At 34.8% G+C, this 23,210-nt stretch overlaps 1 protein-coding gene across 2 annotated transcripts in view; it reads left to right on the top strand.

The window, feature by feature from the left end:
* The first annotated feature begins 28 nt into the window (after window positions 1-28).
* LOC120353008 overlaps window positions 29-23,210 on the top strand; it is a 41,985-nt gene continuing 18,803 nt past the window's right edge. The window contains exon 1 of one of the 2 annotated variants that reach the window (XM_039435437.1): window positions 29-3,053. In XM_039435437.1, coding sequence (XP_039291371.1) covers window positions 886-2,604 — 1,719 coding nt within the window. In that variant the 5' untranslated portion in view covers window positions 29-885 and the 3' untranslated portion in view covers window positions 2,605-3,053. Of the gene's footprint in view, window positions 3,072-23,210 lie in introns of both variants that reach the window. The other variant, XM_039435439.1, reaches the window with a different exon arrangement.

Genomic DNA, 23,210 nt, shown 5'->3' with positions numbered 1-23,210 from the left:
AAAAATCTTTCTGTCACCTTTTATTCTGCTACTAATGGTAGTAATAGCATTGTCGTTTTGTCTACTGCTAGGGTGTTAGTGAAAAGTTCATCTGGTGGATTACATGAACTTCGTGTTTTGTTGGATAGCGGTTCTCAATCGCATTTTATTACATCCAGTGCTTGTAAAAAATTGAATCTTCTAATTAGTAAATTGAATACTGTTGTTCACGGTTTTGGAGGAAAGGAGACAGTTGTACGTGGACGTACATGCTTCTCGTTTCAATCTAGAATTGACTCAGATATTTGTTTCTCCGTCAAATCTCTCGTGGTAGAGAGTATTGTTGAACGGTTTCCCTCATGTGAAATAGATGGGTCTAAATTGTCCCATTTGAGTGGATTACAATTGGCTGATGAACAATTCTATTCACCGAATACAATTGATGTGATTATTGGTGCTGAATTGTTACCTCATTTGCTGAAGTCTGATCGTGTGGTGGGGAAGGTGGATGAGATTACAGCTATAGACAGTCTTTTGGGTTATATCCTCATGGGAGGAGCTCCGGTTTTGTCGTCATCGTGTGATACGAGCAGTCATGTTGTGTGCAATCTTTCATTGGATAAAATGGTTCAAAAATTTTGGGAATTGGAAGAGTGACCTGCCTCAACACGGCCGCTAAAACCTCAAGAAGTCGATTGTGAGAATAACTACGTTTCATCTGTTTGTCGTACTGAATTGGGGAGGTTTATTGTTTCATTGTCATGGTTGAAACCCCCTGATAATTTGGGTGACTCGTATGATTCTGCCAAACGATGTTATTTGAATTTGGAAAGACGTTTGGAGTTGGATTCTACATCGCGTGTTGCCTATCACGAAATATTGAAAGACTATTTGAAACAGGGACACATGTCATTGATAACCAATCAGTCTGATAAGAGTGGTTATCACATCCCACATCATGCAATTGTTAAAGCAAGTAGCTCCACAACGCCAATTCGTATTGTGTTTGATGCTAGTGCTAAGACCACCACATCGCTATCGTTAAATGAAATATTGCATGTTGGATCGAAATTGCAAATGGATATTTTTGTTGTGTTACTCAATTTTCGATTATTTCAAATGGCGTTGATAGCTGACATACGTCAGATGTATTGTCAAATCGTGATGGAAGAATCATGTCAAAGATACCAGCGTATCCTATGGAGATTTTCTATCGAGGATCCAATTGAAACTAAAACTAATGTTCTCACAACTCTTCACACAGATGCGACTTGTGATAATGTGATATATTCATTGATTCAACGCTGTTCAAGCTACCAACGTTTGTTACGTGTAGTAATTGTGATTTTGAAATTTGTTCGTGTATTACCTAAACAGGGTGAGTCTGATTTGAATGTAGCTGAAGTGTATCTATGTAGACTAGTACAGAAAATCCATTTTACTAATGAATTGTCTCAATTGAAAACAGGAAAGTGTTGTTCAGTTCGTATGCAGCGTTTGTCTCCATTCTTAGAGAATGAAGTGATTCGCATCGGCGGTCGATTGTCAACAGCTAATCTTGGTTTTGATAATTGTCATCCAATCATCTTGCCGAAAAAAGACAATTTTGTCACGTTATTGGTGAATAATTTCCATGTGAAGAATTGTCACGCTGGGCCCCGTCTGCTGTTATCCTTAATCAGGCAGAAGTTTTGGATTCTGTCTGGTCGTCTTGTTGTTCGTAAATGTGTTTATCTCTGTAATAAATGTTTTCGGTGTAAACCAAAGATTTCACCCCCTAAAATGGGTAATTTACCGGCTAGTAGAGTAACGCAATTGAAACCTTTCGAGCATTGTGGAGTTGACTACGCTGGACCAATACGAGTTACTATGGCTAAACGACGTAATCCCGTCATTTTGAAGGCCTATATATGTCTGTTCGTATGCATGTCTACAAAAGCAGTACATATTGAACTCGTCTCTGATTTGTCTACTCCAACATTCTTGGCTGCTTTTCAACGTTTTCTGTCTCGACGTGGGCCTTGTAGAGTAATCTACTCAGACTGTGGAACCAATTTTGTTGGCGCTCACGAGCAATTAGTTCAGCTTTCGAAATTTGTTAACTCTTCTACGTTCCAAACCAGTCTTATAGGTGATTTGTCCGATTATAGAATCGACTGGAAATTTATTCCGCCAGGAGCGCCCCATTTTGGTGGCATCTGGGAAGCGAACATAAAGGCAACAAAATCACATCTATTTCGTGTGATTGGTACTCAATTGTTAACGTACGAAGAGATGAATACCGTTTTAGTTCAGGTCGAAGCTGTACCGAACTCGAGACCACTGTGCTCTATGAGTGAAGATCCCAGTGAACCACTTGCATTAACAACAGCACATTTTCTCAAACTTACCCCATTGAAAGCTTCTCCAATGGAAGATGTTGTTGATTCTTCTGTCAATCGTCTTACTCGCTTTCAGCTGGTAATTGTGGATCAGCCGAACCTCCCTCCACTGCAGTGGCCACTAGGTATCGTGGAACAAGTTTTTCCAGGGACGGACGGCCAAGTGAGAGTGGCTCTGGTGCGTTTGAAGAATGGGTGTCTTAAACGACCAGTCACTAAACTTTTCCCACTACCCACTCAATAGTGGAGGGTGTAGTCGTGAATCTTGGTTTTTTTTTGTGTTCTTGGTTGTGGTTGCATGTTTGGATTTTTGTATTATATAATCGTCATTTTTGTCTTTCCCCTAGCTGAAAAATATCTTTTCAGGTGGGGGGTGATGTTGTGGCCATTTCTTGAATTGAGCGCGTCCATGTAACGCTGTTCCGTGCGGTGCTGCCTCCTGGCGGTGGATTGTCGAAAACTGTCGTCAGCCCAGGGCCTTCTTCTCAGTCGGGAGAAAAGGCTGACTGAGTCAAGAGTGTACTCACATTATTTGTTATTTTGTTATTTGTCTAGCCGGACATTATATGACAATAATTGATTGAAGTGTTTAATGAATGTCATGAATATTTGGGAGAAGCAAGGAGCAGTGAAATTAATATTGCCAAGCAGCTTGTAATCATCGCCAGGCCACAGTATCAGAGTATCAGAAAGGTATTTCCTTTCCCAAAGGTATTTATCCTTCTCATTTCTATATTCCATCCTGTATTTCGATTCCAATACCTTATAATTGATAATCTGGCACATATAAAAATTACGACTGGTGAGTCTATCATCTATACTAATTTGAGAATTTCCGTAGCTTTGCTCACAGTAAATATTTCTTTTAATTCCAACTTGGCAAGTATTTTCATTAAATACAATAAGAATTCAGATACAGTCCTCTCATTCTACAAAACAATGACATATTTTTGTTCCTTTTTTCACCACCAAGAAAAAATTCTTCAGCACCTCCCAAACCGAGGTGATAGCAAATTCAAGGGTGGGAAGCAAGTGGACACCTCCTCCCGGCCATCACCTAACTAAAAGTCGAATATGCCATATTTTTGTACCATTTTTGTCCTTTTTTTACCACCAAGAGAAATTGTAGTATCACTTCCCAAACCGAGATAATAGCAAATTTAAGGGTGAGGAGCAAGTGAACACTCTCTCCCCGCCATCAACAAAATTGAAATCTGTTCACACCATATTTTTGTTCTATTTTTGTACCACCAAGAAAAGCTCTTGTACCCCTCTCTATCAAAAGTTATTTGAGCATAAAAGTTTTGTATCAAATCTTGTGATTCAGAAAAAATTTCATATACAGGGTGATTCACGAGGATATGCGGTAACTTTGAGAGCTCATTCTATATGTAAAAATAATGAAAAAAACTTATATAAACATAGGTCCGGAAATGTTTCGTTAGCGAGTTATACAGGGTTGAAGATTTCGCCTGGATTTCAGTTCCGCTGAGTAAATGAAGACTCTCTGAAATTCTGGGAAGTTAAATTTAGGGGCAAATGCCATTGTTTCTTATGGTTTTTCACCTGAAAAATTGATTAGAACAGGTCCCAGAACTGTAAGATGAGTAGTTTTTGAGTAATCCAGTGTAAAATGCAAAAACATTGAGTAAGAAAACACAATTTTTACATTTGGCCAGCAATCGCTTTGTTATTTTACCAATAAACTGATCAAATTTCACAACAAAACTTGTAGAAAATTTAATTCTAAACAAAACGGTATGATTAAAGTATACAGAAAGTGAACAGATAATCGATTAAAGGAAGTTTTATTGAAAACAGAACAACACACGTTTTTCATTTGGCCGACAATAACTCTGTTGATTTCTTATTAAAGATCTGTAAAAAGTTAATGATTTTTACTTAAATTTAACACCTTAATTTTTTTACTAAAATTTCAAAATAAAATAATATTAAAACACAGTTTTAAAATAAAGAAATAAACATAAACAACAAACATAAATAATAAAAAAAAATGCACATGTTGAGCGGATAATTTGTTTTTCATAAGTTGGCACTACAATAACAGCTGATCAACAATGATGTGATTTGAAATGTAGAATTTTAATTCCTTGAGAGGTAACAACTGAGTTTTAGTCCACGTGTGTATTGTTCTGTTTGTCGTATTGAATTTTAGTCCGTGTTAGCATTGTTTTGTCCATAGTAATTATTAAATTGTTGGAGTAGTAATGCCATACTTATTTTCAACTGAAGAATACGCCGATATGGTGTTTATTTACGGTGTATGTGAAGGCAATGCTACAATCGCTGTGGAAGAATACAGACAACGTTACCCTTATCGTAGAATTCCAAATGCTAGAACCATTATTTCTACATTTCGTACGTTACGGGAAACAGGATCACTTCCAAGCGTAAAGATCCAGTCTGACCGCCCTCGCCAACATGATGTTAATGTAGAAGAAAACATTATTGCTGCTGTTGAACGTAGTCCAGGTATTAGTACTAGACGTATTTCAAAGCGGTTTAGGGTTTCGCAAAGTAAAGTTTGGAGAACACTTAATAAGAACAACCTTTATCCCTACCATAAACAAAAAGTACAGCATTTACAACCAGGAGACAATGAACATCGCTTGGAGTACTGCAATTGGTTAGTCAATCATCGTCAACTCTTCAAGTACATTTTATTTACCGATGAGTCACAGTTCACTCGTGATGGTATCAACAATTTACGAAACGAACATTCATGGGCAGAAGAGAACCCTCATGCAACAATTGAACGTAACTTTCAATACCGTTTTAACATTAATGTATGGTGTGGTGTTATTGATGATAAGCTAATTGGACCGTTTATTTTTCTAGAGCGCTTAACAGGTCAGGCGTACTTACAGTTTCTTCAAGAAGAATTACCGACATTGCTGGATGATGTTCCTCTTGCAACGTGACGCAAGATGTACTTCCAGCATGATGGCGCACCGCCACATTTTTCAAATGATGTTTCCACCTATCTAAATCATCAGTTCCCAAATAAATGGATCGGTCGTGGTGGTCCTATACACTGGCCACCAAGGTCACCAGATCATACGCCATTGGACTTCTGCATATGGGGATGGATGAAAGATCATGTTTACGAGGTCAAAGTAAATTCCCGTGAGGCGTTACTTGATCGAATTGATGAAGCCTTTGTGCAGTTAAAGGAGAGCCCCGTAGAACTACGAAATGCAACAAGAGCAATTCTTAAACGAGCAGAAAGATGGATTGAAGTTAATGGCAACATTTTTGAGCATTTACTGTAATTTTATTGCATAACTTTACATTACAGTTTTCAATAAAACTTCCTTTAATCGATTATCTGTTCACTTTCTGTATACTTTAATCATACCGTTTTGTTTAGAATTAAATTTTCTACAAGTTTTGTTCTGAAATTTGATCAGTTTATTGGTAAAATAACAAAGCGATTGCTGGCCAAATGTAAAAATTGTGTTTTTTTACTCAATGTTTTTGCATTTTACACTGGATTACTCAAAAACTACTCATCTTACAGTTCTGGGACCTGTTCTAATCAATTTTTCAGGTAAAAAACCATAAGAAACAATGGCATTTGCCCCTAAATTTAACATCCCAGAATTTCAGAGAGTCTTCATTTACTCAGCGGAACTGAAATCCAGGCGAAATCTTTAACCCTGTATAACTCGCTAACGAAACATTTCCGGACCTATGTTTATATAAGTTTTTTTCATTATTTTTACATATAGAATGAGCTCTCAAAGTTACCGCATATCCTCGTGAATCACCCTGTATTGTCTGTAATCTGCAGCATATCCTTTCGACCTACTATGATGATACAAAATAAATTAATTTTTTGCTGTCTATAATCTACGCCTGAAAACGACAGTAGATTACGTTTTAAACTAAGCTTGGCATGTTGGAAGCTGAGATTCAAAAGTTTTTTATTCATCATCTATTCATTATCCAATACTGGCATCATTTTGAATATATTTCAATTGTAAGGAAATGAATGTATACACCCTGAATACTTTTGCTGAAGCCTAGAAAAGCATGATTCAGCGACGAACTATATTGAATTGAGTCAAAAAAAAAAAAAAAAACAGAATACCCAGTTGACCAATAAGAAAAAAATCAACATACTGGAAAAATGTGAAATACAAACACAACTATAACAACCAAGTATATTGAGGTATCAATAGTTTTCATCTACATAACTGATTTATATTTCATTATAGTATGATAAATGTTTCAAAGAATTACTGTGTAAAAATTCTATTGTGGAAAATTCGACCAATTTCAAATTCAAATTCAAATAATCTTTATTCACAAAAAGAAGAAATGACAGCAGCAGAGATATTATGCATAGTGAATATTCTCCACAAAGACAACAAGTCTGAGTGTGGGGAATGAGTTCTGTGAACTGCATTGTAGTGCTCATTATAGTATAACAATAACAGTTGAAGATTTACAATAAATAATAAAACAAAAGAACAAGTAGTATAAGGTTAACAATTGCTATGAATGATAATAATGGGAAAGATAACCAACTTTCAGAAAGAAATCTTTTATAATCAAAAGAATGGATTTTCAACATCTGTTTCTTATTCTCCAATCATGAAAATTGTCGGCTCTTATGAAGCTGAATACTGCCACCTTCTTGAGTTCATTTCTCAAAATTCATAGATAACTCATCAACAATCATTGAAGTTCGAGCCGTTCTTTTCATTTCACTGGTTCTTTGCTCTCTACTGGTATGTTAAACTTTAGTGAATTGTAATATTGTTATTATTATTGATTCTAATTTCAATACCCGATATAATGAGTGAAATTTAGCCTGGGTCTTACACTGTTCATCATTACACAAGTGAGGTTGATACAATTTTATCCAATTTGTTTGTTAAAACTATCCATTGAATAGTAAGTTGAAAATTCTGTTTTGAAATCTGGTTTCATCACTTTTTGAGTACTTCATGTTACTTTTTATTTCTAGTAATTTTCAATGATCTTGGCAGCAATCAGGTCTAAATTAATGTTGTCTGTTATTTCAAACGTACAACATTCTTGTTTTTTAAGATTTTATAATATTCTGATAAAAATGATTCTAAAGCTATGTTTCCGAGCAAGCAAACATATGAAAGAAAATACTGTTTTATGACAATGTGATATTTTTCCTCCCTACTATCTTAAGTTGAATTCCATTTTCTGGAACATAATACTAATGTAGTTGTTTTCTGCAACAAAAGGGAGTAGTACTCGTTTGGGAGTGAAATGATAAGGCCACATTCTTCCCAAATTAACTTATTCCTAAAGCGGTCTTATCTAATGCATCCTTTTACTCTTCAATGTTTGATTCCATTACGAACTGCTTGTTAAATAATCACTTTGAACAATTAATTACGACATAGCAGACAGGTATTTATATAAATAAATGCTATTAGCTTCTACTTACATTAGTGTAGCGCTTTCGGACACTAGGCCCTTCGTCAACACGAATCCTTTTACGTGTACATGCATGTCCTTAATATACTGCATGTCCGCTGATTGGATTCTAGAATCTTGTTTCTTTTTGAACAGCAACCATGCTTCACAACTGTAAGTCAGAGTTGATACAGTCAACTTCACTCTGTAGAACTTCCTTGGTGAATATTTTCTGACTTTGTTTCTAGGAGACCTGCTTGTTCTACTTACTGGGCTGAATTTTTATTTTTTTTTTTGAACATCGGGGTGGCTTGTTGGAGTAAGTGATAACGCGCTGCTCTAATAATCAAGAGAACCCGAGTTCTAATCTCGACCGGGACAAAAGTTTTTGACCACAGCACAATCATATAGAGACGACCACCCCGTCTTTCGGAGGAAACTATAAGTCGTCGTTCCGGACTACCTAAAAAGTAGCCCATATAGTCGACATCTCTCATCATCATCCCTCTCACTCGTTACCCACGCACAATCCTGAGAGCTCATGTGGGCATCACCCTCAGTATTATTATTATTATATTTGTCTTGGTCATAAAATATGTGACATGTCGGATATTTAGAATTTTTCACCTGTAGCCTACTATGTTCCTAATTTCTATCATAGTTCTTTCTTGCTGACATGAAATGCCTCATTCTTGTTTTCTCTCTTGTTGTGTTCATCACGGTATGAAAGTACTTTTCACCCTTGGGGTTATCAGGGAGAAAAATCAAATTTTGTTCTTGGAGGTTCAAATAAATTGTTCAATCTCTTGAAGGACCCGTTGGTCTAGTAGCAGAATTGGTCTCCAAGCAATATCATCGGAAGTTCATGATGAATGTAAGGCAATCATGAATAAATAAATTTGTCATCGATGTATTGGCATTTGACTAGCAAAGGAGAAGATTATGTTGAGGTATATGCCTGTGACGTTTCAATTTTAAAGAGACTTGAAAGACTAATTAAGAACTTAACTTGTTTAAATCACAAATATTCAAAATTAAAACTGATTTATTATAATTAACTATAGCTTACCCGGCGAACTTCGTACCGCCGAAAAGTCAATGTATCTCATGTCACACTTGACTTCTTGATTTTATCTGACAATCAATATTTCCATTTACATTGCAATACGGACTTCTTATGTGCTTGGTCATACAGCATTTATTATTCCGAAAACATATTCTTCTCAATCAATTGATAGTAATATCTATCAGTAAAATGTTGAATTAAAAGAAAAAAAATAGATAGGTTAAACCAGTGTTTGAAAGATGAATTTAATGTTTTCATAGTTGTTGACTGTCAATATGTCTATACTATTTCATTCATGTTATCTATATCTATTACGCTCCTTTTTAACATTCAACTATAGCCTATAGGCTAGTCTGTATTTATGAGTCGAAGAGTAGGTTAATGATGAGTGATTGACTAGCTATAAATGGGCTATTACTTTACTACTACTAGGCTTAATAATAATGTATAAATACTTATTGAGTCTCTATGCTTATAATTATATTATTGATTCTGTATTGATACAGGTGTGTACGAATAGTTATTACGATTGTGTTTAATGTTATATCTTAAGTTTTCTCAAACAAAATAGCATGCCTTGTCTCTCGTATAGATTCTGAGTGCACCAGGCGGCTCGGCTTGCTTCTTATGTATTTATAAGAGATAAGAGTGATGAGCGATTTTATGGCGCCAATCGATGCGTCTCCAATTAAATGCACGGAGTATGCAGATATTAATGATTTTTCTTTAAATTATTCAACATTTAGTTTTTCTGAAAACGGAGACTATGCCGGTTTCTCAGTGATCCACCAAAACATTAGAAGTTATAGAAGAAATATAGATGAGTTTACAATTATTCTACAGAGCCTCAAACATCGTTTTAGTAGCATAATATTGACTGAGGAATGGCTAAATGACGAGAGTGACCTCTTGGAAATCCCGGGGTATACGCTCCTCAGGTCTTACAATAGCCTCAACCAGTGCGATGGTGTGGTCTTATACATCGACTGTGATCTCTCAGTAATTTGCAGAGAGTTTCTTTCAGCTGGGCGGTCTGGCCACCTGTCTATCGATAAACTTTGACTGGAAGGGAATACCCTGTGAAGTCCTTGCGGTGTATTGAAGTCCCAACTCCAGCTTACCTCTTTTCTTGAATGCTCTAGATAATTATCTCAAAGGATCAAGGAATGGGGTAATGCAAATAGTTGCTGGAGATCTAAACTGCAATATCATGAACGTTGTCCCAGGTTCCATTGAGGAAAAATTCATTGACGTGTTGAATGAAGCAGGACTAACAGCATGTGTAGATAAGGTGACAAGGCCGGCCAGTGATACTTGCAAAGACCATTTTTTTGTTAAATTGCCACTATCATTTAATGCCTCAGCTGCTATTCTCCAAACTGCTGTGTCCGACCATTATGCCATATGTTTGAGTATTCTATCAAAAATCTGGTGTGGCGCACTCACACAACTTTCCTTGCCGTTATGAAAATTGATCACCTGACGCTAGTGTTCCCGCGCATCTCAAGTCTACTATTCAAAGATTTGAGCCAGCTGGTGACAGGGCAATAACGCTGAAGACACACATGAGGTCTGCTATCTCTTCATAGTGAATGATTTAATAGAATCAACAATAATTTGCAATTGAATAATCACATTTTCTCGAATTTGAAGCTTATTTTCAATTTTAGGTGAAAATGTTACTAAACATTAATTGTAGAGATTTTCATGCTCAATCTACTCCACCTGATTTTTTTTTGTTTCAATTGTATCTGAAGCCTGATAATTGGGAATCTATCTGCATTGATGGGGCGGAGCTCCTGAAATTTTTACAGATATGGGACTTGTGGCAGTTGACAGAGCTTATCGATGACTATTTTAGGTATGAATTTGATGAAAATCGTTGTAGCCGTTTCCGAGAAAATCAGGAAAAACCCTGTTTTTGACAACATTTTCGCCATTTTAGCCGCCATCTTGAATTGCATTTGGTCGAAATTGTTCGTGTCGGATCCTTATAGTGAAAGGACCTTAAGTTCCAAATTTCAAATTGGAGAAATTGGAATCGTTAATTGGGAGATGAGATATCGTGTACACAGACACTCACACACACACACACACACACACACACACACACACACACACACACACACACACACACACACACACACACACACACACACACACACACACACACACATACAGACCAATACCCAAAAACCAGTTTTTTGGACTCAGGGGACCTTGAGACGTATAGAAATTTAGAAATTGGGGTACCTTAATTTTTTTCGGAAAGCAATACCCTATGGTAATAGGGCAAGGAAAGTAAAAAAGGATGTAAAAACCACAAATAAAGATGAGTATTTCTCAAAGGTAGATTGGTCAGGAATTCAAAACGCTCTCTCATTACAGAATTGGGACTCCATCTGTGATGGATCTGATGTGAGGGGTGCAACACTCCTTTTTATAGAAACTCTTCAGAATACAATAAAATTAAATACTAGAAGAATTCATGTAGATGCTAGAAATAATAAGTTGAAGCCTTGGATTAGCATAGGCTTAATCCAATCAATGAGGCAAAGGGACAAATTAAAAAAGATTTTAACAAACAACCTTTCAATGCTAACCTGAAAAATGAATTTTTACAATACCGAAATAGATTACACTCCTTGATCGAACAAGCCAAATTCAATTATTATAAAAAGAAATTAGATGTAGTCTCAAACAATCCTAAGAAGTTTTGGTCAACTGTAAATTAAGTTTCTGGTGGACCTAATAAAAAGCTAGCATTTCCGGTCGATGTTTTCGCGCAGGATGGGCGGACTCAACACAATGCTACCGATGTTAGCATCAATTTCAATAAATTTTTTGCCTCAGTGGGGAAGAGCTTAGCCGACTCGCTAACTCCTATGGGTGAGCCAGAAATAAATGATTCCGATCATGCTGTCGAGTCCCTATTTGAATTCCAGCCTGTTACACAATATGAGCTTAAGAACGTAATTGATAGCATGAGAGGTAATAGCGCCCCAGGCCACGTTAGTATACCTGTTAAGGTAATCAAAGAAAACGTTCACATCCTCCCACACCCTATTCAACATCTAGTAAACTTGAGCTTCCAGGCAAGTGAATTTCCAGACATTATGAAAATTTCAAAAGTAATTCCAATTTATAAATCAGGCACGAAAAATAATTACACCAATTATCGTCCCATTTCACTATTGTCTATATCAAAAATCCTTGAAAGATGCGTAAAGATACAATTAATGCAGTACTTGAACAGACATGACCTTCTATCCACCTCACAATACGGTTTTCAGAAATCAAAAAATATTCTTCCGATGCATTATTTGATTTATTTAAATATATTGCAGATAATATAAAAACAAGGAACAAAGTAATTATTACCCATCTTGACCTAGCAGAAGCATTTGCTTCAGTCGACAGGGAGAAGCTTTTGACAAAACTGGAGATGATGGGTATCAAACAACGAGCTTTACAGTGGTTTAGGAGCTACCTGAAAGACAGAGTTCAATATGTTCAGATCAATGATAGTTTGAGTGGCCTGGAGCAAGTTGATTACGGAGTTGTTCAGGGGAGTACTCATGGGCCTATTCTCTTCCTGATATATGTTAATAATCTATCACTGCTGAATATCAAAAGTAAACTTTTTTTATTTGCTGATGATACGGCTGTGGTCTCAACTGGTGGATTATGGGACTACGCATACAGGAACGCTACAGCTGACTTGTCTAGAATTAAGGCCTGGTTTGACCACAATTCTTTGACTGTCAATATCAGCAAGACCAAGTACATGCCTATAGTAACCCGTAATCGGCAAGATCCAGGACACAAAGACCTGAAACTCTACTCATGTGGGGACTCTACTCCAATTTCCGGCAACTATGAAAACTTAGAAAAAGTTAATCAATATAAGTACCTTGGGATAACAATTGATAACACCTTAAGTTGGAGTCCGCACATCCAGTTGGTGAAGCAGCGACTTAGAAGGCTACTGTATGCTTTTTCCCAGTTAAGTCGAGTTTTGACTAAGAAGCAGTGTGAGACAGTCTATTACACAAACGTCCAGTCTATTATACAGTATAGAATACTGGTTTGGGGAGGACTTCCTGCTACCCTCCTTGAACCGCTTGCGGTATCGCAGAGACAAATGATCAAAACTGTTTTAAATAAGGAATGCCGATATCCAACAGCATAACTTTTCACAGAATTCCCAGTTTTAAATGTGAGGCAATTGTACATTGAATCTTTATTGATCTACCTAAGAACTAAGAAACTTAAAATTTTATCAGATATTTTACATACCTATCCTACATGGCATAAATAAATGAATAATTTTTATTCATGGATAAATAAATAATTTTATTAATAAATAAATAAATAAATAATAAATAAATAATAAATAAATAATTTATTGTCAAAAACATGAAAATGTCATAACAACGTCAGTTCAAACTTACAGTAGTCTAATAACACATCATATATAAATATATACATACACACATACACATATACATATATATATATATATATATATATATATATATATATTATATATATATATATATATATATATACATATACATACATACATATACACACACATACATACATACATCACATTTCATTTGTATTATTTTAATCTATTTTATTTTTAAACTCAATTGTCTAGCACTCTCGAGTCCAAAAAACAAACATCTACTCAAATAACTTTTTAAAATAGAATTTCGAAAAACTCTTCTACCTTATATAGACATTTTCCAACCAGCAAATTCTTCAAAAATCGTTTAAAACTCACACAGTTACTTTCTCTTATCTCATTAGGGAGAGCATTAAAAAGTTTAATAGACATGTATTGCCAATTCTTTTGCGATCCCGCATACTGACAATAATTAACTCTAATATTATTTCTATGCCTAGTTCCATAGCTATGTACATTACTGTTCAACACATATTCACTAATAGTTTTCTTCATTGATGTTAGGCATGCCAGTATATACAATGATGGCACTGTCAACAGTCTCATACTAACAAATAAATCTCTGCATGGTGTGAGAGGGCCCTTCTTACATATTATTCTCAAGGCCTTTTTTTGAAGCTTGAACAAGACATGGGAGGATGAGGAATTTCCCCATAGTTGAATGCCATACATTAGATGGCTATGAATATGCGCAAAGTACACATTCATTAATACTGAGGTATCTACAATTTGGCTCAGTCTCCGAAGAAGATAGATGCCTTTGTTAATTCTTTTTGAAATGTGTCTAACATGTTCATTCTATGTTAAATTTGTGTCCAGCATCATTCCTAGAAATTTCATGGATGTTATTTCTGTTGTACTCCTATCAAAGCTAAATTTCATGTCAATTGTTTTGTCAACGTTCAAGCTCAAATTATTAGCCGCACACCAATCATTTATCAATGAGGTATTTTCAGTGAGCATTACCTGTAAATTTTCCTTGCTCTTATCATCTACTTTCAGTCCTGAATCATCTGCATACAAATAAGAAAGGCCATTTCCATTACATACATTTATCGAACTAGGCAAATCATTGATATAAATTATAAATAGGAGTGGTCCTAAGATAGAACCTTGTGGTACACCGCACTTAACAATTTCACCTCTGGAATACTCCCCATTCTTGTAAATGAATTGCACTCTATTTGATAAGTAGGAAGAAATCAGATCTACTGCAGATTGTTCTAGGCCATAATGAAACAGTTTTTCACATAATTTGCTATGATTGACAGTATCAAATGCACGAGACATATCAAAACTTCTAAAATGTACATTCTTATGGTTTTCCAGGTCCTGAATAACTTCCTTCACAAGTCTAAGAACATTATCACCAGTACTATGGTTCTTTCTAAAACCATATTGGTTGTTTGAAAGCAAGCTGTTATTTTCAAAATATTTGACTAATTGCGAGTGAAGAAGCTTCTCAAAAATTTTCGATAATATATAAATCAAACATATCGGCCTGTAGTTATCTATGTTTGATTTATCTCCTTTCTTGTGAACTGGTATCACCTTAACTCTTTTGAACTCATCAGGAAATATTCCCAAGTCAAGGCACCTGTTAAATATGGAAGTCAACACTTCTGATATATTAGGAGCTGCTAATTCAACTATCAGAGAATTTAATCCTACAATATCCAGACAATTACTATTACTCATTTTATTTATTGTTTCAAAGACCTCTTCCACCTTGAAGTGTACAAATTTGAAATTTGTATTCGGCCTAGGAATATTATGAACATAATATTTATAATCAAAATCACTTTTGGGAATATCTTTACCAATCTGTTCCGCTTTATTCACAAAATATTTATTTATATCATCTTTTGACATTCTGCATTCAATTCCTACAGATTTACTATTTATAGTGGTATGTTTATTTATAATTTTCCATGCAGCTTTTGTCTTATTATGACTATTCTGTATTAATTTATTGTTGTAATTGAGTTTTGCCTTTCTTAATTCATACCTATAGTAACTTCTCAATCTATAATAATCCGATCTTATCCTTTCACAAGTAGAATTTTTATGCAGATAATACAAATGCTCACATCTAATTTTTAAAGCACACAAATCCGAATTATACCACTTATTATCACATTTATTTACATTAATAGTTTTCTTAATCCAAGGAAAAGCCAAGTTCACGGCCCACATGAATAGCTTCTGGAACTCCTGAATCTGTTCTATTAAATTTTTTAGAGCATAGACAGTCAACCAATTTACTTCTTCCAAGCATTGCATAAAAATATGTACATTACTGTCATTAATTTCTCTGATCTTTATTATATTCCTATTCATAATCTTATTTTTATATTTTTCAAGTCTTAATATTAAACCTATAGCAAAATGGTCTGAAAGAACTGTGAATATTATTTTGCTCTGCCATCTACTAACATGAATATCGGTAGCAATATTATCGATGCATGTGCCACCCGTTTCGTTGGGTCTTGTCATTTCCTTTACAGTTAAATGCATATTAAAACTCAACAATAAACTTAGCAGATCCTCTCTATAACTAGATTGAACATTTAAATCAACATTGAAATCGGAACATAAAACCACATTGAAACCACTATAAGCAAACAGGAAGCTCAACATCTCATTGAGTACGACTAGAAAATTATTGAAATTTAAAGCATTCATACTATAAGGCCTATAAACAGATAGAACAATCACATTCATAGCAGGTACTTTGATTGCGCAAGCCTCACATATCATTTCAATAGACATTCCTTTTATAATTACTATGTCATTATATTCTATATCATTTTTAATAAAAATTGCACTTCCACCATGAATGTGATTCGATCTGCAAAAGGATGAAGCCCGTTTAAAATTACCAAAATTGACAAACCCAACATCCTCCTCATTCATCCAATGCTCACTAATCGCTATTATAGTTGACTTATTCTCATTAGCAATCAATTCTAAATAGTCAATTTTATTGCTCAAGCCCTGGACATTCCAAGATAAAAGACTCACCTCATTATTTGTAATTTTTGTTTTTTCCTTACTTTTAGCTGGCTTGAATCCTGAGTACAATAATTTAGATTTCGCAGCTGACTTATCAGAGTGAATTTTTTCATGTCTAGAACAATTGAAATTTCTGTTGCGAGAAGCGCCAACGCTGCTATTAATATTACAATAATTGTGAGAGTTCAAATTGTTGTGTTCAGAAACAGGGATGGAAGAGAAATGTCTAAAAAATTATTCTCATTCAGTGACTTGTGGGCGTCTGATAGAGTTGTAGAATTCATTTCAGGGGAGGGAATGTGGGCAGGAGAAATAGTTATAGGAGTATCTGGAAAATCTGGAGGCAGAGATACCCTAGCGTGAATGGGAGAGGCAGGAAAAGGTTTTATAACTGGCGAAACTGCTGCAACGGGGCTATCAATGATAGTTTCACTCATCTGAGCTCCCTTCATGTCAGTCACAGAAAAATCACAAATAGATTGCTTAATGAACCCTATTAAGTGATTGACTAAAGTCTTTTTACCACGTCGATTGAGGTGAAGGCCATGTCTGGTAAAATGAGACCTTCCCAGAGAAGTGTTCACATCACTGTAGTGCAGTTTAAGACCCCCTTTGTAGCCTCTCACTGCTCTTGATAAGGACGCATTAGAATGACCTATGTTTACATTCAGCTCTGGATCATCATAACGATATGGAACACCGCAGACCAATATGTTTGATTTTAGATGCGACGCTAGAATATGATCTATTCCACGAGAGAGAGTTAACTGACAAGGTTCATCACGATGAAGATCATTGGTTCCGGCCATTACAATTACAATATCATCCCTGGAGAAGTCTTCAACAAATTTAAGTCCATCCTGTACAACTTGTTGCAGCTTTGCTCCAGGCTTTGTGTATACGAAAACGTCATAACTGTCCTCCAGGCTGCTCAGGTATTTACTAAGAAGTTTTCCGTGACTATCGGCCAGTATCGTCAATCTGTTCTTCTTCTTCATATTCAAGCTTGCACCTTTGGTAATTCTAGAAGAAATAGTATTCCGTTTGTCAATTGGTGTGGCAGATTTATGGACCAAAGCCCTGACTTGATGAAATTTGTGAGCTGAAGACTCAAAAGCAGGCGGCATCAGCAACTCGCTTGAAGAAAGCTCCGAAAATTGATTAGAGATCTTAACCAAATCAGCATTCCTATGATTGGCTGGTCGTTTCCTGACTGGATTACTAGGAAAAATGAAGACATCACAATCAGTAGTTACAAGATCATCAAAATTATTATTTTTCAGAAAATTATTGTTTTCTGTCTGAATAATGTCTATTATAGCATTTTTATTTTCAATTTCTTCATTCAAACGGCTTCTAGACTCCTCAAGACTCTTTATGCGCGATTTCAATGACTTAATTTCATCCTCTGCACTCTCCTCATAAAGCAATGATGCTTCAAAACAATCCTGTCTCCTATTCTTTTCGGCCTCTAGGAGTTTTGTCAGGTGTATATTCTCCTCCGTTAGCCTCGTCAAATCACTATTCAGTTTATTGTTGATTGAAATTGAGTTGTCTAATTTGTTTAATACTCCAATTATGTGAGGAAGCAAATCGACAATGGCATCATTAGAAAATTTGTCAGCAATAATTGACAGGGTCCCCCTGAAACTTACTGCTAAGTCTATAACATCACCGTTAAGAAGATCAATACTCAGATTATTGAGTTCCAGTTTAGCGTCACGAATCAAATTCTCTCGCATACGACGAGTTGTCATGGGTTTATTCATCTTAAATTCAAACTGAGCGCCAAAGGTAAGAACCCACAGATGAAAGTTTACAACATCAATGGAATGAAAGGAGTTCAAAAATGTCACGCATAGTTGTAATGGTTACACTCAAAACAAAATATGTTTATGGTTGGACGTAAACAAAAACCAGCTGTTGATTAACAGCTTCGGAGAAGTGACAGCAAAGATAACACAATAGAAAAATAGTTTGTTGACTTTATCAGAGCAGCCTCTGCTATCACACTTTCAGTCGGCCGCTATACAGGAGCGATGAGAATTATGCAAATTAGCCTGAGAAGTTAGCCTGTTATAAAAATGGATCGTGCTGTTCTGCTTTTCTGTGTTGTGTTGTGTTGACTCTGTAAGTGTGTGCGTAGAAGCTAGGATCCTAGGAATAACATCAATTTTCCTGGAGCAACAGTCTAGTTCATGAACCTTGCTTTTTGCGTTGTGTTGTGTCGACTCTGTCAGTGTGTGTGTAGAAGTTGTGGGAAGATCAACGATTTTCCTAGAATATAAGTCTGGTTCACAACCTTATAAGGCAAGGAATTTATAGCTGCCTAGGAAAAATAGCTGTCACTTGGTGGGAGAATGCATCTTAAATTGTAGTTGTAACGTCCCTTTCTATTGGTGGAAATTTTTCTAGAGTATAGTAACTGCCAATCACAGTTGGTGTTGGTTAGGTCTATTTAGTATGGCCGATCTCACAGCTGTCCACCTCAAGACGAGAAAAGCGTAGTGGACTCACTCAGCGTCTGTCGACTGTCATTAGCAGTACTAAATGTAGTCTGTTCAGAACTTTGTATTAATCATGGCTGCCATGCCAGCTTTAGGCTTTTTTTTAGTATTTGGCTCTGGAACCTTTTGTTCCAGCAGCATTTTTAGTCTTTTGCCTCTGTAGTCGCTTTAATTGAGAAGAGAGAGAGAGAGAGTATCAAATTGTCACCTCACAATGGAGATTTTTCTCCTATAACCGCTACTAAAGGTACGTCATAGATTTATAATATAATTAAGGAAATTATCTTCAATGAAAGCTTCCATCAAAGTATTTATTGTAATGTACCGTAATTAAAGTGTAAAAATTGAGAATAGTCCTTTTGATTTGAATGGAAGATGGAAATGGTAATTCAAACTGAAAAATGTTGTAAGAAAATGAACGGTATATGTTTTGTAGAAATATAGAGTGCCTATTAGAAGGAATTAAGATATTTTTGGCTTGTATTATTTCTGAAGAGAAAGCTATTATTATTTGTAAAAATAGATCTGTCAATTTGTGAGATTTTCAGAGACTGTATTTTATGATTAATTCTATTAGTAATTTTATCATCTTTATTTGTCATATTTGAAATCATTTCAATGATTTTGATTAGGGAGAAATCACCTAAATATCATATAATTTTTCAAGAGAATCTTTTTGATATTAAACAACTATACTCGAAAGTTGATATGGAAAGTTGTTCAATCAACTTGTGAATTATGTACTATGTAGGCCTATTATGGAATACTATGTACTCATCGCTTTGTGTATAGGGCATAACCCTTATTACAAATAAATTCTATTCTTTTAAATCAAGAGATTGAAGTAGGTAATGCCTATTTATGTTTTTAAGTAATAATCTTGATTTGAGTTTATATAACCTAATATAGGTTGATTTTATCATATAACTGAAGTTAAGTTAATTGGTATTATCCTAGTTTATTTTTTTATTCTAACAGCGGTGTAAGTACGGGGATCAACGTACGAATCCATCATTTCATGGGTTCATGAACGTGTGTCTGTAAGCCACTGAGACGCCTCTGAATCGATGGCCGTCCTAGCTTGGGGTATGCTGTCTCCTGTCCATCTGGACGTGTAGAGCTCGATCACCGAGCCTAGATTCAATTTGAAGAAACAGCTATGAGGTAACAACTTTTTTCCAAATTAAACGAACGTCCCAGGAACTCCGGATGTGACAAAATGGGTTTTAGTGACGACAGACTTTCAATCAAGTAAAACGTGCGGAATTAGACTTTTGTTAAATCATAATTTTGAGATATTATTGGGGATAGATAGATAATTAATTTTATTAATTTGGTTTGAGTAATAGATTTTCGGTTGTATCTTTACATTGAAAAGTGAGGCCATATTTTCTCTGTAAGGATCCAGCTGGGAATTTCAGTTTTCTTTAAATTTATAAATAATTATAATCTTCTAAACTACTAAAAGTTGAATGAGTACATGAATTTTTTAAAAGTCCCTTATTGATTAAATTTAATGTTTTAAAATAATTCTCATCTTAAAGTTGTAAAGGATCAAATGAAGTTTCAAGAACCCTAACCTTTCCTAAATTTGTTTTGATGACATATATTTTTGAATAGTTTTTTTTTAAGGTAGTATACCATGATGTGATACTTGAGGAATGTTTGTCCTTGCAGCGTTCATGATATAAAGATACAGAATAGTTATTATTGGGGGGATCATTAATATTTGATAATGTTTTGATAGTGTTTTAAAGTTTCCAAGTGTGTTCAAAATTTAATGTTCTAAGATTTTATGAATTTTATGTGGATCTTTTCTTAAAATATTTATTGTTATTTATGATTAACTTTTGAGAAATATTTATGATGATTTTTAATTCTTCTTTCTGAAATTAGAGTCCTTCAAGCTTTTATGATTCAATCTAAAACGTTTTCAAATGTAGAGCATACGGAGTAGGTTATTACCGTATTAAGTATGTCAGAGATAACTTTCTAAATTTAGTAATTTTATTTTCGGTTTTCATGATGTGACTTCTTTGTTTTATTAATTGTTGAACTTAACTGTAAGAGGTGATAATATAATTGATACCTTCTCTCTATTTCGTTGTCTCTCTTGCCATTTCTGGTTTCCCGTTCTCTAGCACTAGGTATGTTTATCAAGCATCCCCTTTATTAAGTTATATTGTGTGTGCTTCTAAATTCAAAATTCAAAATTAACTTTCTAAATTCAAAGCACGGTACAATTCGCTGCGCCACTCTGCTGCCTTTGCTCCTTTTATTGACTTATTATGTTAATTTCAAATCAGTTTATTCATAAAATTGATAAACATTCTTATGGCTAATGAATGCTTGATTCCAGAAGTGAGTATTGAAGTTTGGAGCAGCATACAAATGCTGAAGATAAACTAATTGAAGTTGAATTTTTTATTATTTTATTAATGTGATTAATATTTTCCCTGTCTGTGTTTCCATTTAGCTTGAGCTAGGGCACTCAAGGCATTATACTGGTGTAGGGACAATTTCATTTTTCGAGATTCTTATAGAAAATGACATGTTAGGGACAGTCAGAAATTTAGTGGAAGTTTTGATATGTCAGAAGACTGTAGTGACAGTAGCATTGCAGATTGTAGCCTGGATAATTGAGAATCAAGTTGAAGGAAGGTTAGATTTGAGGAGTATAGCAGAAAAATAATAATTGATTGATTTAGTTGAATTTATTTTGTTTGTTTGAGTTTTGATTTTGTGTTTAAATTAGTCCTTGCATCTTCTAATGAAAACGTAATTTCAGTGTTGCATCAAAGACCACCAAGCCTTGTGAATGGCGATTTTGCGTTTGATTGAGCTGATAGACGATGGCTGCAGTGTTGAGTCTTGATGTTGTCCGTGATGCTGATCTTCAATAGCAGGTCTGGTGAGCCAACATACTGTAAGGTTGGTGCCGAGACAAACATTGTCTATCCTTTATTATATTGTTTGAGATTTTCGTCTATCAAAATTTAGTTATCTGATTAGTACTGGAATTTCAGTTGTTTAATAATATTTCATTGTTAGGGTCAGTAATGTGGTATAAAAATATAGGGTGTATTTTGTGGTCTGGCGTTGTGAAGAGAGTTGTCAGACGTGATAGGGTTTGTTAACGTTTCCTTTAGGCTGTGGTATTTTTTTTTTTTGAGCTTAGATAGATAGATGTGAGAAATCTTATCTGTTGAAGTTGTAGTTTTGTTTGATGAATTAAGTATCTGGAGTGAGTGTCGTCAGTTGTAAGGGTCACTACTCAGATGAGGTCCATATGACAAATCAAGGTTAATAGCTGGGACTATCCTTGTTGTATTTGTGGAATGGAAGATAGAATTTTAGCAACAGGTACTCAGAGTAGTATGAGCTAAAATTAGGTTTTTCTGGTGACTGGTGTGGTTCCTTTCTGAAGATTTATGGGGGTCTGAAGAAAATAGATGGAATGCTAACCAAGATCAGGATTTTTTTTTGAAATTTTAGGGTAAGCCTCAGTTGAAAGGTTCGTTAGATTGATAGCTGGGAATGGCCACAATACACTGTCAAAATTTATTTTTCAATTTCTGGGGATAAATTTTTTTTTCTAAATAATGTGGGTAGTGAAAATCAAAAATTTAATTTAATAGGGAGAGTTAAATTGTTAATAAATAAGTCAATTTGAATCAAAATTAAGTATAATGAATGAGAGAAAATTTAGAAAGTTTATAGAGTTCGAATTTGGATTTTATAATAATAAATATTATACTGCTATAGTTAATTTGGTGATACAGACAGTGGAAAGTAATTTATTTCAATACAGAGAAATTGGGGGAATTAAAAATAAATAAATAATATTTGAATTGTATGGTGATAATTGATTATGAGAATTAATTTTACTTGGTGATAGGATAATTGATTATTTTTTGTTGCAGTATTGTGAGGATAAATTAGGGAGATTCAATAAATGATAATGTTGGTTTAGTATCTTGTGACCTTGAATTTCTAGGAATCTTTTATGATGGGTAATAATAAAGTGAAGAATAATAATTGAATAAGATAGACAGGATATAGAATCATGTCCTATAATAATTGCAGCGAAAGTGATTAATATTAAAAGGGGAAAGAAACGGGAAATGTAGAAAAATAGGAAAAGTAGTTCTTCAATATAACATAAACATGGAAAAATGATTGAATAAAAAAAAAATAGAAAATAGGAAACGGGAAGAAAATCTAGGTAACTCAATTTTTCACAACTTTTGTGATGATAAAAAAAAGGAATATGTAACGGGAAATGGAACAGGTTTCAGTACTATAGAATATGGAACTATTTTTTTTATTAATCTTGAGAGAATGCTTATGTTGTTTGCTTTAGC

The sequence above is a fragment of the Nilaparvata lugens genome, chromosome 9 (genome assembly GCF_014356525.2).
Source record: "Nilaparvata lugens isolate BPH chromosome 9, ASM1435652v1, whole genome shotgun sequence".
NCBI lineage: Eukaryota > Metazoa > Arthropoda > Insecta > Hemiptera > Delphacidae > Nilaparvata > Nilaparvata lugens.
The sequence above is the reverse complement of the archived record's forward strand: the minus strand, read 5'-3'. Positions and strand labels throughout refer to the sequence as shown.